Below are 17,782 nucleotides of genomic sequence, written 5' to 3' on the forward strand. Positions count from 1 at the left end.
CAATATTGAGTCTGGACTATGCTGAGATTCAAGAACAACGTTAAGAACAACATGAGAAGAAAAGTAGATAGTAAACCTTTCTGAAACAAAGAAGGTTGGACATAATATATTCACCATACTGAATGACTGTCTTCATGCATTTACTGCCATCTGCTGCCAGACATTTGTACTGAGATAGCCAATGATTCAGTGCATGAAACAAGATGATAACACAAGAAAAAACGCATTATATTTAGGATTCAAAATGTTTTACGTAATCTAACCTTTGAAATATAAATGTTCTTCTAACGACAAACTAACGGCATTACTATATATGTTACTAATGGTGTTGCTATATATTGTTATATTGTTATAACTTCATACAATCTGAGAGGATTTTGATATGGCAAAAGCTCATGATAAATTTATTACATGAAATGTAAGGGCACATAACCTTCTTGAAAGTTTTGGTTTTATGTTTGAGGATGCTTTATTGGGATATATGTGCAATTCCCCTCTCCTCTCTCTGCCAGATTCTTTCTTTTAGAGGACAGGACACATGAACGGTGGGGCCCTGGTTGAACTTTAAAAGCTCCTGCTTCCTGACATACTCAGATGATGTGTGTTTTGACTTTGCCAACTCACAAGAACAGAAGTCAATGGGAGTGAAACGATTAGAACAGCTCGGAAACCCCTGATCTGTTTGCTGGCAGCAGGAGATGGTGCAATTTTTGGCTTGGAGAGCTGATGTAAACGTCTCATTTATCATTTTTAAGAAAAAACAAAGATTTTTTTAAATTAGATAAAAAGCATTTTTTTGCACTAAGTGCCCCAGCCAATGTCAAGGAGGACATTCAGCACAATCATTTCACTGTTTCTTCATTTCAGCTTCTCCAAAGCTGTACTAGCTGACCAGTTCCTGTACTTGCTCTCTATAATGAATCCCTCACCCTCAAAAAATAAAAGCATCATTCCGTGAGGTCACAACTACCTTTGAATATGGAGCTGTCCAATGGAAATTCAAGTAACTGTCTATTATAGAGCACAGTTTTGCAAACCCTATTTTATATCCCAAGAGCTAATCTGTTTTTCCCAAAAGAGAGATATGTGAGGGGTGCTGGAAAAGTGTCTACTTCAGTCCCTTCGCATGAATATATATTTTCTAAATGTAATCTTTTTGTAAAACCAAAAAACAAACATAAGAGTGGCCACACTCGGTCAGACCAAAGGTCCATCTAGCCCAGTATCCGGTCTTCCAACAGTGGCCAATGCCAGGTGCCCCAGAGGGAAGGAACAGAAAAAATGGTTACCTACCTCTTGTAACTGTTGTTCTTCAAGATGTGTTGCTCACGTCCATTCCAATTAGGTGTGCGCGCGCCATGTGCATGATTGTCAGAAGATTTTTCTTCTAGCGGTACCCGTTGGGTCGGCAGTAGAGCCCCCTGGAGTGGTGCCTTTATGGCAGTGTATATAGGTCCTTGCCGACCCGCCGCCTGCTCAGTTCCCTCTTGCTGGAATACTCCGACAGAGGGGAGGTGGGTGGGATTTGGAATGGACACGAGCAACACATCTTGAAGAACAACAGTTATGAGAGGTAGGTAACTGTTTGTCCTTCTTTGAGTGCTTGCTCATGTCCATTCCAATTAGGTAATTCCCAAGCAGTACTCTTGGAGGAGGGGTCGGAGTTCATCTGGTCGCAGATTGCAGCACTGCCCTGCCAAACGCTGCATCATCTCTGGATTGCCAAGAAATTTCATAATCCAAGGTGAAGGTATGGATAGAGGACCATGTGGCTGCCCTTCATATAGCCTCAATGGGCACTTGAGCTAGGAAAGCGGGAGATGATGCTTGAGCTCTTGTAGTGTGTGCTGTCAATGTTGGGACTGGAATCTTGGCCAAGTCATAGCAAGTCCTGATGCATGAAGTGATCCAGGATGATATGTGTTGGAGGAGATGGGAAGCCCTCTCCGTGACAGCAATGAAGAGCTTCTTCTGAAACGGCTTTGTGTGTTTGATATAGCAAGCCAGGGCGCACACATCATCTGTTCTTGGCATGAGATCTCTGTTATTGACATGAGGCTTGGGAAAAAACACAGGTAGGAAAATGTCCTGATTTATATGGAATTAAGAGACTACCTTAGGGAGAAATGCAGGGTGTGGACGTAGTTGCACCTTGTCTTTAAAAAAGACAGTGTAAGGGGGCTCAGATGTCAGTGCCTTGAGTTCGGAGACCCTTCTAGCTGAGGTGATGGGCACGAGGAAAGCTACCTTCCAAGATAGGTAGAGCAAGGAACATGTTGCCATAGGCTCGAAGGGGGGGGGGCAAAAGCCTGGAGAGGACTAGATTGAGGTCCCAAGGTGGAAGAGGCTGCCTCACCTGAAGATACAGTCTATCCAGCCCTTTGAGGAAGCGGCCTACCATTGAGTTTCCAAAGACTGACCTATCCTCCACCCCTGGGTGAAAGGCAGAGATGGTGGCCAAGTGAACCCTAATCAAAGAGTCATCAACCCCTGCCATTTCAAGTCAAGCAGGTAGTCCAAAATAAATGAGATTGAGGCTTGTGGTGCAGGAATGCCCTACTGCATAGACCAAATGGAGAACTGCTTCCACTTGGCAAGGTAAGTGGCTTGAGTATAGGGCTTCCTGCTTCTGAGAAGGACCTTCTGAACTGAGTCAGAGCATTGAAGTTCAGACTGGTTTAACCATGGAGCTTCCATGCTGTGAGGTGGAGGGACTCCAGATTGAGATGTCGTAACCTGCTGTGGTCTTGTGTGACGAGGTCCGGGAACAGGGGAAGGGCTACAGGCCTGTCCACTGATAGGTCCAACAGCGTGGTTCACCACCTGTGTTGGCAGGGCCATGCCAGTGCTATGAGGATCAATGAGGCCCTGTCCAGGCGGACTTTGAGGAGGACCTTGTGTACGAGAGGGAAGAGTGGAAACGTGTAGAGCAGGTGATTCGCCCATGCCAGGTGAAATGCGTCCACAATGGAACCTGCGCTGAGGTTCACGAAGAAGCAGAAGCCTGACACTTCCTGTTGCTCCGTGTCATGAATAGGTCCAGGTGGGGAAAGCCCCACCTCCGGAAAACGTCCAGGGCGATATCCGCTCTGAGGGACCATTTGTGCCCGTTGAATGAGTGGCTGAGCTGGTCTGCTAGCTCGTTCTGAAGTCTTGGCAGATATGACGCCTCCAGGTGGATGGAATGGGCAATGCAGAAGTCCCACAGGTTGAGGGCTTCCCGACACAGGGGAGAGGAGCGAGCACCATCCTGTTTGTCTATATAAAACATCGCTGTGGTGTTGTCCATTAGTACTGACACAGTTGCCTTGAAGATGAGCTTGGAACGCCTGGCATGACAGACGGACCACCCTCAACTCTCTGATGTTGATATGCAGCGATAGTTCTGTCTGGGACCACATGCCCTGTGTCCTGATAGTGCCGAAGTGTGCTCCCCATCTGAGCGCTGAGGCATCCATGACTAACTCTAGCAAGGGCTGCGGTTTGCAAAGGGTACTCCCCCGCAGACCACCTGAGCCTGTAACCACCAACTCAGGTACTCTAGAACCTGAGGCAGGTGTGTGACTATTCTGTCCAGAGTCCCAACTGGACTTGTACACCTGCACCAGGGGACGGAGACGCAACGAGGTGTGCTGGACCACATAAGTGCAGGCTGCCATATGCCCCAGCAGTTTCATGCAGTTTCTGGCAGTGGTTGTGGGGAAATCGGCGGAGGTTCTTGATAATGTCCCTGAGAGCTTGGAAGTGTGACTCGGGCAGGGATGCCCTGGCTTGCGTGGAGTCCAGGAGAGCCACAAGGAATTCTATCTTCTGCACTGGGGTTAAGGTGGACTTGGGCACGTTCAGCATGAGGCCCATCCTGAGAATGGTGGCACGAGTGAGGGCCAGGTGCTCCTACACTTGTGCTTGTGACCTGGTCTTGATGAGCAGTTGTCCAGGTACGGGAAGACTTGGACCCGACTTTTGTGGAGGAAGGCCACCACGATGGCCATGCACTTTGTGAATACCCAAGGGACCGCCCAGAGTCCGAATGGGAGCACTGTAAACTGGTAGTGCTGGGCATTGACCACAAGCAGGAGAAATTGTCTCTGGGCTGGGATGATGGAGATCTGGAAGTATGTGTCCTTCAAATTGAGGGTGGTGTACCAGTCTCCCGGATCCAGGGAAGGAATGATGGAGGCCAGTGAGACCATGCAAAAATTTGCTTTCTTTATGAATATGTTGAGGTCTCACAGACCTAGGATAGGTCTGAGCCCGCCTTTGGCCTTGGGAATGAGGAAGTATCAGGAATAGAACCCTTCTCCCCTGAACTCCTGAGGAACCTCCTCTATCGCCCCGAGAGCAAGAAGTGATTGCATCTCCTGTAAAAGGAGTTGCTCGTGAGAGGGGTCCCTGAAAATGGAAGGGGGATGGGAGGGCAGGAACAGAATCGGATAGAATATTCAACCTCTACCATGTTCTGTACCTAGCGATCTGAAGTAATCTGAGCCCAGACACAGTAGAAGAGGGACAAACGGTTCACAAAGCAGAGGAGAAGGATCTGGGAGATGGACTGGTGCTCCATCCTCTGGCGCACCTTCAAAAATTAGGATTAGGGCCAAGAGATTGTTTGGATGAACCGTGGCCCTAGTCGGAGGAGGATCTTGATGGCTCTCTCCTATAGTTCCTGCCCCTCCTTCTGTTGAAGTCTTGCCGCGTGCTCCCCGAGTAGAAGCGCTGGGGAGGCTTCCTCTGGAAGGGCTTCCTCTGCGGAGCAGGGGTGTGGATTCCCAGGGACTTAAGGGTTGCCCTAGAATCCTTCAGACTGTGCAGCCATGAGTCTGTCTGCTCTGCAAAAAGACCAGCACAGTCAAAGTGGAGGTCCTGGATGGTATTCTGGATCTCCACAGGAAGGCCCGACACCTGAAGCCATGAGCTTCTGTGCATAGTAATTGCAGTGGCCATGATCCGAGTAGTCAAGTCCGCAGAGTCCAGCGCCGCTTGGAGGGAGGTCCAGGCCACCACCTTACCCTCCTCAAGTATCGCAGTGAGCTCTGAATAGGAGTCCATGGGCAACAACTCCTGGAACTTGGACAGGGAGGCCCAGGAGTTGTAAGCATACCAGCTAAGCATACCAGAATACACCTTGCGACCGAAGAGGTCCAGCTTCTTGGTCTCCTTGTCCTTCAGAGTGGGACCCGGCTGTCCTTGCCACTCCTTGTGATTGGCAGCGTCCACCACCAATGTGCCCAGCTGGGGATGGGTAAAGAGGTGCTAATACCCCTTCTGTGGAACAAAATATCGGCGTTCTACCCCTCTAGCTGTTGGTGGGATAGAGGCCAGAGTCTGCCAGAGCACCTTAGTTGTATTTACAATAGCCTTAATAAGAGGAAGGGACACCCTAGAGGGCCCCTCAGGAGCCTGGATATCAACCATTGGGTCTGAATCCTCTGTGACCTCCTCAGCCTGTAGGTTCAAGTTTTGCACCACCTGCCAAAGGAGGTCCTGATGGGCCCTGGTGTCCATTGCTGGCAGAGAGGTAGTCGTCCCTGCCACCGCCTCATTGGGCGAGGAGGAGGAAGATGCCTGGGGAGGGACCTCTTGCCTTTCCAGTTCTCTGGTGGTCACCAGGACAGTTTCAGGTGCATCCGCTATAGGTGTCCTTCCTTGCACCGAGGGTGGGGCAACAAAAGCTCCTGTCTGAGGGTTGGATTGCCCCAGGTCTTCCTCTTGGGACACAGCCCGCACTCCTGGAGCCCTTGAGACCGATGTGGCCGACGGGGTCCCGTAGTGACCCGAGGCCACAGAAGTCGCCCTCAAGCCTGGCCCCTGGGCCTGATGGTAGGCCCATGGGGTCCAGAAGGGCCACTGCACCAGCCCCTGCCACTGGGGAGGCCATAACATCATTGGCGCCGGTTGGGGTGCATCACTTCTCAAGCGGAGCCAGGAACAGTGCTGGGATCTAGAGCGGTACCAGCTCCACCTGAAGGTGTAGGATTCTGCCTCCAACTCAGAGGAGTACTCAGATTTGGACCAAGGCAGAGCAGAACCCGATGGTGCTGGAGATCGGTGCCGTGGCGAGGATGAGTGACAACCCATCATCGTGGACTTGCCCCTATATCTGATGGGGGGCAGTGCTGCCATCAGTGCTGTCATTGTCGGAGCCATCAACGTTGGTGCTGTGGTTGGTGCCAGGGCACGGGCAGTCACGGCAATCAGATCCCATGCTACTTCAAATGTGTCTGGTGTGGAGGGAAGATCAAGGTCTTCTCCCTCCAAGTACTCCGGCACCGGACTCGATGGCCCCCCTGTCATGGCTGGAGTTGACAGCTGTGGGATTTGAAGGTCAGGTTTGGGGTGTCTCAACACAGGATGCACCCCACTGGTGTGGTGTGCTGGCGAGCGGCCCATCTGCCTTCTTCTTCTTATGCGGGCCTCGGGACCAGGGAGAGATGCTGATGGTCCTTACTGGAGTCCTTCCTCAGTGCTGAGTGTTCCCACACCAATGCCGGCGTGCTGCGCAAAGAGGCTGCTGGTGCTGGTTCCGGGGCCAGCTGTGGGCGAAGTGCAGATTCCATTTGGAGGAGCTTCAGATGAGTGTCTCTCTCCTTCTTTGTTCTGGGCTTAAAGCCCCTGCAAATCTTGCACCTATCTGCCTGATGACCCTCCCCGAGGCATTTGAGGCAGGAGTCGTGCGGACCACCACATGGCATAGGCTTGAGGCACTTCTCACAGGGCTTAAAGCCCTGGGACTGAGGCATGCCCTGGTCCGGGGGAAAGGGAATCGGGGAAGATCCCCCAGCTAAGTACTATTCAACTAATTAACACTAATGGGTAACTATTTACAATAGAAAGAAAAGGAGTACTTGTGGCACCTTAGAGACTAACAAATTTATTTGAGCATAAGCTTTTGTGAGCTACAGCTAACTCACGAAAGCTTATGCTCAAATAAATTTGTTAGTCTCTACAATGCCACAAGTACTCCTTTTCTTTTTGTGGATACAGACTAACATGGCTGCTACTCTGAAACCTCTATTTACAACAACTATTCAAAGAAAGACCGCGAAGTAGGCATTTGCAACATGCAAGACTGGGCTGCTTCAACTACCGTCACTGGTGATAAGAAGGAACTGAGCAGGCGGCAGGTCACCAAGGACCTATGTACACTGTCATAAAGGTGCCACTTCCGGGAGCTCCACAGCTGACCCGACGGGTACTACTAGAGGAAAAATCTTTCAACAATCGTGCACGCAGTGCATGCACACCTAATTGGAAGGGACATGAGCAAACACTAGGAGAAGAACAAGTAATCTTCAATTGATCCATCCCATTGCCCATTCCCAGCTTCTGGCAAACAGAGGCTAGGGACACCATCCCTACCCATCCTGGCTAATAGCCATTGATGGACCTATCCTCCATGAATTTATCGAGTTGTTTTTTGAATCCTGTTACAGTCTTGGCCTTCACAACATTCTCTAGCAAGGAGTTCCACAGGTTGACTGTACATTGTGTGAAGAAATACTTCCTTTTGTTTTAAACATACTGCCTTATTTAATTTGGTGACCCCTAGTTCTTATGTTATGCGAAGGAGTAAATAACACTTCCTTATTTACTTTCTCCACACCAGTCATGATTTTATAGACCTCAGTCATGTCCCCCCCTTAGTCGTTTCTTTTCCAAGCTGAAAAGCTGAAAGCTGAAAAGTCCCAGTCTTCTTAATCTCTCCTCATGTGGAAGCTGTTCCATGCCCCTAATAATTTTTGTTGCCCTTTTCTGAACCTTTTCCAATTCCAATGTATCTTTTTTGAGATGGGGCAACCAAATCTGCATGCACTCTTCAAGATGTGGGCGTACCATGGATTTGGATAGAGGCAATATGATATTTTCTGTTTTATTATCTATCCCTTTCTTAATGATTCCCAACATTGTTAGCTTTTTTGACTGCTGCAGAACATTGAGTGGATGTTTTCAGAGAACTATCCACAATGACTCCAAGATCTCTTTCTTAAATATTAACAGCTAATTTAGACCCTATCATTTTATATGTATAGTTGGGATTATGTTTTCTAAGGAGCATTACTTTGCATTTATCAACATGAATTTCATCTGCCATTTTGTTGCCAAATCATCCAGTTTTGTGGGATCCTTTTGTAGCTTTTCAGAGTCTGCTTTGGACTTAACTATCTTTAGTAGTTTTGTATCATCTGCAAATTTTGCCACCTCACTGTTTACCCCTTTTTCCACATCATTTATATATATGTTGAATAGGACTGGTTCCAATACAGACCTCTGGGGGACACCAATATTTACCTCTCTCCATTCTGAAAATTGACCATTTATTCCTACCCTTTATTTATTATCTTTTAACCAGTTACTGATCCATGAGAAGACCTTCCTCTTATTCCATGACAGCTTACTTTGCTTAAGAACCTTTGCTGAGGGACCTTGTCAAAGGCTTTCTGAAAATCTAAGTACACTAGATCCACTGGATCTCCCTTGTCCACATGCTTGTTGACCCCTTCAAAGAATTCTAGTAGATTGATGAGACATGATTTCCCTTCACAAAAACCATGTTGATTCTTCCCCAATACATTATGTTTATTTATGTGTCTGACAATTCTGTTCTTTACTATAGTTTCAACTAGTTTGTCTGATGTGTTGCAGAGCGGCCAAAACAGCAGCTGAGTGGTTTTGTTCATTTCTGTCAGGTACTTTTTAGCTGCTTCTGCTAGATAATTTCTAATCAGCCTCAGATGCTTTCTCCTATGGAGTTCCCCAGGGGTCAGATTTATAGACATTGTTCATGTGAGTCAAATCACTAGGAGAAGTGATAGGGCAGGAGGATCTCAGTGTCAACAATATGTGAAGGCGTAATCTACATTACTGTCTCACCCAGTCACAGATGATTAAGATGTGGACAAGAGATAGCTTGTTGAAGGTCCACCTGGATACAATAGAGATATTTTTCTTAGGGGAATGGAAATACATTTCATTTGTTGGTGATGACCCTATCTATGCAGGCAGGCAAAAGGGTGGGTAACTAGGGGCTAATTTTAGTCCATGGCTTAATTATGAAAATTAAGTTTTCAGTAGCAATCAGGAATCATTCTTCTATCTTTCCAGTATTTCGAAGCTGCAGCTTTTCCTGAGGACAGTGATCTCACCAGTCCTTTGTGACCCACAGACTGACTTGCTGTACTGTGCTTTACTTGGAACAACCTTCTATCCCAGAACATAGTAGCACTACTGCTCAAAGGCCTGTGCCTGAAAGAACTGGTGGCACCCAGGCTCTGAGACAGACACTCTCTGTAGTTCAGCAAGCGTATGCAAAATCTTAGTATCATTATTTAAGCCAGCAGCATCAGAACTGACTATATATAAGGAATTTAGTTGGGTTTTTTTTTCCATTCATTCTTCCCTTTTGATGTATGTAAAAAAAATCTAGACTTTTCCTTTTTACTGTTTTCTAGTATTTATATATGGATTTTAATTTTCCTTTCCGCACATTCAGTCCCTTTTCTAAAAGGTATTGGGGCATATAACCTAGTCATTGTATGTTGTTTTTACTTTATATTGACTTTTTAGCACTGTTATCATAGGGCACTGGCACCCAGCAATAAACTAGTTCATCCAGCAGGTGTGGTGACACACAATATAGCAGAGCAACCATTCTGCTATCCACTCACTATCTACAAAGCCCAGTTCCCATGATGCACCTATGAAAGACCTTCCGCAGGTTGAGGGACAAGGATGATACACAGAGGCAGCATTCCTCTCCTGTAGATCAGTTCCTCTCAAGTTCCTTGAAGTAGGAGGAATGATACAACCCTCAATCATCATGATATAACAATGATCATGTACCAAAAAATCCCCAAATCCTTAAAAATTCCCTTACTCCTCAGAGAGACAAGTACAATGGAAAGATAGAAATATCATATGATTTATTATAAAACGTTTACAAGCATAAAGTAGAAATCAACTAACTGAATATGAAAAAGATCCACTACAATTAATTAGTAAAAATATGTAATTGGGAAATTCAATCAAAAAGTGTTATTTCTTGAACAAATGTCCACCAAAATGAGAACCAAGTGCAACCGATGCTTTTCACATAGCCATTATAAAGCAGGTATGAAAGAAAAATTCAACTGTCTAACGAAGGTTTCATCATCTGCAATTATTTCATAACTGTCTCTCTCAGATGAAACCACATAAAGTGGGTGAGGTAACATCTTTTATTGGACCAGCTTCTGTTGGTGACAGAGACAAGCTTTTGAGCTTACACAGAGCTCTTTCAACTTGGTAGCTGTAGTACCCTCTTTCTTACCGAGATGCCCAGAAAAAGAAAATACACAGGAGGAGAGATATTTAACTAACTCGGAAAGAGCATTTTTGTATTTACTCAGAATTTGTTTTTAATAAGTGAAATCCCTCCAAACTGTAAGGATTCCAAAGCTTTTGTGTGCTCTTCCCAAAAGTTGTATGCAGTGTTGTTGTAGCCATGTTGGTTTCATAATATTACAGAGACAAGGTGGATGAGGTAATATCTTTTACTGGACCAAAAGTGGTATTTAAGTTACCAGTGTCTGCTGTGAATTCAGTCTCAAAATTAACAAAGAATGAGTGGAAGCTGCTTTTCACAGAGGAACTGACCACTTAGGAACAGTGAAAGGGAAAAGCTTATTTCCTATTTAAAGAGAGGTGTTCAGGTCAAAACTGAGCTGTGGATAGAACCCCCATCCATCCCCTCACATAGGCAAGTTTTCTTTGAACAGCTCCTTAACCTGGTCACTGAGAGCCAATTACAGAAATAAAAATGCTAGGTAACATCCATTCAAGGACAGTATTGATGGTTCTACTAGGACCTAATGACTCTCTTAAATCTAAAGTTACTAAAATTACTATATAATGTGGCAGAAATTGTGAAAAATATGCTAAAAAGTAAAAAGGAGGGCTAATTTTCAAACCAAATTTATAATATAACACATACCAGAACTTCAGAAGTTATATAGAAAGCTAACTTTATTGTAAGCAAATTAACACTGTGAGAGCATACTTTTTAGATGCTTCATTAGCACCTGACTTGTGACTATTGTGTGATACACACAAACACTGTTATGCAGTACCTCTCCACTGAATTATTTCCAGACTATACTAATGTAATAAATCTTAATTGATTAAGCTTACTAAGTACAAATTAAGAGGAGGTATAATTGAATTGACTCAAGTAAGCAATAAATCAAAGTATTTTTGAGAAGGTATGTTTAAAGAGCGGTTCTACTCTGAAAAGTAACTATATAAAAACAGGTTTCAGAGTAGCAGCTGTGTTAGTCTGTATTCACAAAAAGAAAAGGAGTACATAGTGGCACCTTTAGAGACTAACCAATTTATTTGAGCATAAGCTTTCGTGAGCTAGAGCTCACTTCATCGTATGCATCCGATGAAGTAAGCTGTAGCTCATGAAAGCTTATGCTCAAATAAATTGGTTAGTCTCTAAGGTGCCACTAGTACTCCTTTTCTTTTTATATAAAAACAGCACTTTCTTATACAACAGATCTGCACTGCATGCATTCAAGGTCTATTTGCTCATTTTAGTGACAAAAATTAGTTCCTAGAGCTTTTCACGCCTGTTAGCCTGTGGTTGGTCTTGCGTTAGTCAAGACTCAGTGAGCTACCATCTTGTACAAGACCCTCTTGTACCTCAGCAACAGAATTGTTTATTAAGATCTGCTAAGTTATATATGTGCAAAGGCATTCAAGGCAATGGGGCTGCACAGGTCTCATGAGGGCATAAATTTGGATTGCAGAATTTTTATTACTGGCCATGATGCATAAGATGGCAAAAGGCTCAGTTTGCAGAGTTGGAAGTTATAAAGATTTTTTTTCTACTTTTCAGTGGAGCACATTTCATAAAGAAATTATTGAGAGACACCACCGCAGAACACTACAATGTCATTTATACAGCCACTATTCAGAGGAGAACCATGCTTTAAAACTATCATAACAACAATAACAACAAACCAAGCTACAGTGAGCCCTAGTTACTGTACCTGATTTCCAGGCTTTGGCCTCCAATTTGTCCACACCAGCACACACAGTTTTGTCAATTAACACTTGTTCACACAGGTATTGGAATTTTTGCACTGAAAACTCTTTACGACAAAACATGCCGAACAAAGTACTGTGCGTACATATACAGTATTAGTATCAGTTATCTGTGTGAACAGGTGTTAGTGCACAGAAGGTGTGTATGGAGATACAGTCTTGTGATAAGCTGCATGTGAATAAATGGATGCCCTGCTGAAAGTCTGACCCTCAAATTATGCTATCTAACTCCACCGTGACCTCAGGAGAGTCAGAACATTTTACCAGGTTTCAGAGTAGCAGTCGTGTTAGTCTGTATTCGCAAAAAGAAAAGGAGTACTTGTGGCACCTTAGAGACTAACAAATGTATCAAGCTTATGCTCAAATAAATTTGTTAGTCTCTAAGGTGCCACAAGTCCTCCTTTTCTTTTTGCGAACATTTTACCAGTTAATGGTAACTATTCTGAATTAGCAAGCAGCATTTGTTTTTGCAAACCAAAAGTAAGCATACCGGATCTATAATGGCTTTGAGACTTAAATCTATGGTAACCACAGCTTAAAGACATGATATGGCACCATAATAGCCATCTTCCTCTTTATGTAGGTAAGAAGAATCTCAAATAAAATACCTCTATAAGGTATGTTGGCCCTGGGTCAGATAAGCACATTTAAAATTAAACATCTGCTTAAGTCCCATTGTCTTAAATGGTACTAAAGTGCTATTCTTAAATAGAGATGCTTTTCTGAACTTGGATCTTTATGTTTTTTTCAGATGCATGTTCCCTGCTGAATTATCTTAAGACAAGTAGCGTGGCTATGAAACTGTGATACCATGCAGTGGAATAATCATTTACTAAAAAACAAATGTTATTCTAAAACACACTGGCAGGGAGACTTTTCAAAGGCACAACTGGGGATTAGGCACTCACCTGCCCCTTTAGCCTTTGAAAATCTCCCTGAACCTTTAGTAAGCAGCATTTTAACAACTATTCAGCTGATTACATTCCAATGGCTGAAGTAGTTTATGTGGGATATGGTCACTATGTTAAATCGTGAGGGAATGATGTCAGAAAATGAGATAATTGGGGAATATATTAAAACAATAATATAAGAATAGGCACTTGCACAGTCCTTTCCATCCACAGAGCATCTCAAAGCAGTTAAAAAAAGATAAGTATCAGTGCCCCAATTTCACGGCTATGAAAACATGCACAGAGCAGTTAAGTGACCTGCTGAAGGTAACATTAATTCCACAGAAGATCAGGAACACAATCAAGGCCTCCTGCATCTCCATCCTTTGCCCTATTCACTGGGCCACACAGCTCTATGGTTGTGAGACTACCAAACGTTCAAACACACATGTGCTGTTATGTGCAATCAGTGCAGAAAGAAAAAAAAAAGCAATACTGCCCCAATGATACATTAGACAAACCCAAAGGATGGGCTAAAGCGGATCAAATCACATCAGCAATCACACAGTTTAAACTTTCACATTGAAGTTGTTTTAGATAAGTGAGAAAGATTCAACTACTTAGTCTCAAAGGTCTTCTAAGTATTTGTTTAAATAGTAGTTAGGAATTCAGGGCAGATCCCCATTTGTGGTGAACCTGAAATACATTTGATGAATATTGTATTTCATAGTAAATTCTGAAAATAAGGGATAATTTCTTTAAGCTATTTTGGAAACATGTATATATGAGGAAAACTATGACCCCAGTCAGCAACAGAAGCACTGAAATTATCTCCTTAAAAAGAAATGGCATATACCCTCACTGAAGGCAATACATGGATTTTATCTTGTGTTAATTACAGTACTCAGCTTGATTTCTGACTGACTTGGTGTCACGTACCATTTGTTTCAAGACATTTGGTTTACTATTCACAACACAAACATCTGAAAGTTATACAAAAACAAAACTTTCTAGCACACAAAATAAAAAGAAATCGAAGTCAAAAGATTTACATTAATATTTACATAGCACCGCAGACTAATCTGTAGCTCAGGACGGCTTCATTCCATGATCAGCTCCTCTACAAAGTATTTCAACTTTTGAGTCAACTAAATAAGAAATCTTTCATCCACCAAGGTTTTGGATGCCAAATTCTTCTGCCCAGCAGTATTACGAATAAACCTAAAAATCTAAAAATAATATTAAACAAGTTTCATAACAATGGAAAAATATTTTAAATAATTCTGTTTCTGTACATGATACAAAATAATTAATCAATTATGTACTCTGTCAAATGTTTGGACTTTCCACAACAGTATACCTTCATTAGACAGGCTCCTATACTAACACTAGGCTTTTTTATTTAGGAATCAAATGTTAAATGACAGATATTAGCAGCCCTCAACACTTAAGAGGCTGAGCTGAGGACCTCTAAAAACCTGTAAACTATGATCATGATAATGGTAATAACATATTACCTGGATTGTTTGTGTGTCACACTAATGATACTGTAATACAAGATGTTTTCCAAGGGTGGAGAATCAAGCAATTTGTTATGTCCAAAATACAAATCCTTTAATTATATTTGTAGCATCCCTTCCCTTCTGAGGAAAAGACTGAACTCTCCAAATATTTATATTTCTACTTATTACATCAGAACTTTCGAGTCATATCTTAAACAGTTTATATTCCAAAAATTTTTACTACTGGTGACATTTACAAACATGATCAAGTTGATCACATATGGAATTGTGTGAAGGAGAAAGAGGAAGAAACTACATCTTAATGGAAATACATTCATTTTGGTGGAGACTTCCAAAAGGGGCCTAAGAGGGTTAGGTGCTCTGCTCATTAGATTTCAATGGGATTTGGGCACTTAACTCCCTTAGGCTCCTTTGCAAGTCCCAGCATTAGCTATTCTGGGACTCTGATTAATTTTCACTGCTCTGTGTATTTTCTTTTGAGTGCTATTATTTGTGTCCTATACATACATGGTGCATAAAAAAGCAGTGTAATTTTTTTTTGGTTCATAAGTCTTTTCTTATTTTAGGAGAAAATCCAGTATTTTTTAAAATAGTTTGTTAGTATAGTTTTCTCTGAGCACACCCTATTAAATACAGAAATTAGATAAACTACCTTATTTTTAAAATATTTAAAATTTAAAAATGTAAATTTACCTCCTGTTGCAAATATGTAAGAACAGCTGCTAGGACAAAACTTTGGGAAGCCAAATCCACAACAGAGAAAAACAGTATATCGAAGATGAGAAGTGTGGCCTCATTGCCATAAAAGAGAACATCACTGAAAGAATGTCCTTCATCTATAGAAAGAAAATAACTTGTTGCAAAAAAATATAAATTAAATCTGAATAACTTGTGAAGTTCCCTAATACAGGTCAGCATACTTAAGATTACAAGATCATTGATAAAACAATAATGGAAATTTAGGACAAGGAAATACACCACAGAAGCATAATCATGATACTGGTCTCAACCAAAAACAACATAACTTTTAAATATAATCTACAATATAGCTTTTCTGACAAAGTGCCAGATTTTCAAAAACAGGTGTGCAACATTCACAACTGCATTCATATACCTACATGCACCTAAATCTGAAAGTTTGAACCAGACTGATGGTAAATTTAGCCATTTTTATGTCATATGCACCTCTGAGTTCCTTGTCACTAACATCTTGAGCAAGCGATGACTCTGGCCCTGATTCAGCAAAGTAATTAGATGTGCTTAAATGCTTTGCTAATTCAGGGCCTCAGTAACAGGAGGTCTTTAGTTATGTCTCCTCATTTGGTTTTCAGGACAGAGTAATCCCTTTGTTTTAATATAGCGTGTTTTCAAGTTCAGATCACTTATCCCCTTCTGTGTCTTTTATCAATACGTAACATTCCCTACAGAGAAACATGAATTTATACACAATAATAATAATAGCAAAGAAAAAGAAACAATATTAAAATACCAGAAAATATTTTGACCAGGAAGCATAAAAACAAGAAACAGATCTACTTGAATATAAGTAATTGGAGAAGAGAATTCTCCCCCAATTTTTCCACAGCTTCAGAGATGCATGTGTCTAATCTGGTTTCCTAATGGTTAACCAATTTCCATACATTTTAAGGTAAATATCTCCTAACTGTGGCTTGGCACATTTCATGGAGTCTCTTAACTCCATTTTATTCTCTCAAGAGCTAGCCCAAAAAGGCCCAAACCCAACTTACACGGGCTGCGGTTCGCATCCCAACCTCCTCTGTCATTTTGTTCTCCTACGTAGTAAAATTCAACTGTTCATTTCATCTTTAAACTATCACACAGCTGCAGATTCCAGATATAGCACAGGCTCCACAAAATACAGGTAATACAATACTGATCTGATCGCCATATGTAGTGATGTGTGGTTATCCCTATATTATGTAAGTTAAATGGGGGAACACATTAAGTCTCTCTGCTCTAGTTTAATGGATGCAGTGCAGGATTTATCAACAAGTGCAGCTGAAATCCTGGAATTTCCCCTGTTCTCCTAAAACTGGTTCCTCTTGTGCCCCCTAAGAAAAGTTACTGCTCATTAAATGTAGTTCAAGTGTGGCCTTGTGCATCTGTGAGATACAAACTCTTGACACCACATGAACTTTCTAGAAAGCAGTGTTGGGGTGCACAAGTGTGGTTTCCCAGAATTGAGTATTTGGAGGAGAGGCTATAAAAAAAGCTGTGCAGACTCAACCTCCTCATTTCCTTCCACTAAACCATGGAGACCTAGGGAAACAGAACTCCGAGAAAGGTGGGAAGGTGAGTGGATATTGTGAATATGCAGAGGCAAGAGTCTCAAATCATGATAGTTCCTGATGAGTAACCTTCAGAAAATGGCTTCTGCGAATTCCCCACTTCAGGCAGTTTAACAAGCAATACCATCACTAACTATGCCAAGAGGCATTCTAATTAAACAAGGACTGATGGCCAGCTGCTTGGCCTGTCCTCCCCACACAATGTGAGTATCAGTCCTCGATGCCAAGTCATAAAGAGTACTGTGTAAACATGTACACAGCTCCAGGTAGCAACCCTTCAGATACCCAAGACTGAAACGTTACAAAGGCATGCCATTGAAGAACAACCCTCATGACCCAAGGTACTGTCACCCTGGCTAATGCATAGCAGGTGTCTCCCATACCCTCACAGTTCTCATTGTCACACCTCTCTGTTGGAAACTCCAATTTAGAGTGTGAACCCCAAGGCCAGGAAATTACATTTTATTTGTCTGAATATCACCCTGCACATGTATAGTGAAATAAATATTAAGTCAAAGAGATCAAGCTGATACCATTGTAAAAGATACTTTTTTCCATTGGTTCCATGAACTCCATGCCAATAATTCGTTCAAGCAGCAACTTGTCCTTTACAATATAATCCATATCCTTATGAACCTACAAGAGGAAAAAACAAAAAAACCCCTCTAATACTTAGCTCTGGGATCCTCAGGGTAAATAATGCTAGAAGTGCACTTTACAAAAGGTGGAGTATAACTACTTAAAATAGCAGTATGAATTAAAAGACCACTGTCCATTCTGTTTACTCCTGAGGGAATTCTGAGACAAAAAATTAAAAATTCTGCAGACAATATTTTAAAATTCTGCAAATTTTATTTGTCAATAAATAGATGTGGAGGCTCCAGCTTAGCCACGGGGAGCACAAGCCACTGGCTGCACGGAGGTGGGAGATCACCCTGCAGCTCACTCCCGGGACTCCAACTTAGTGGTGAGGCTG

General features: G+C 42.6%; 2 protein-coding genes across 5 annotated transcripts in view; both read right to left on the bottom strand.

Moving 5' to 3' along the window:
• Positions 1 to 17,782, bottom strand: part of PDP1 (pyruvate dehydrogenase phosphatase catalytic subunit 1) — a 669,997-nt gene that overhangs the window by 113,661 nt on the left and 538,554 nt on the right. The window lies entirely within an intron of this gene.
• Positions 11,458 to 17,782, bottom strand: part of TMEM67 (transmembrane protein 67) — a 61,450-nt gene continuing 55,125 nt past the window's right edge. For all 4 annotated transcript variants that reach the window (XM_084621547.1, XM_084621548.1, XM_084621550.1 and 1 more), the window contains exons 26-28: positions 17,340 to 17,442; positions 15,191 to 15,333; positions 11,458 to 14,203 (exon numbers count right to left, since the gene is read on the bottom strand). In XM_084621547.1, the coding sequence (XP_084477673.1) occupies positions 14,123 to 14,203; positions 15,191 to 15,333; positions 17,340 to 17,442 (327 nt within the window). In that variant the 3' untranslated portion in view covers positions 11,458 to 14,122. The remainder of the gene's footprint in view (positions 14,204 to 15,190; positions 15,334 to 17,339; positions 17,443 to 17,782) is intronic.

This window comes from Lepidochelys olivacea, assembly GCF_965140295.1.
Source record: "Lepidochelys olivacea isolate rLepOli2 genome assembly, chromosome: 2".
Lineage (NCBI taxonomy): Eukaryota > Metazoa > Chordata > Testudines > Cheloniidae > Lepidochelys > Lepidochelys olivacea.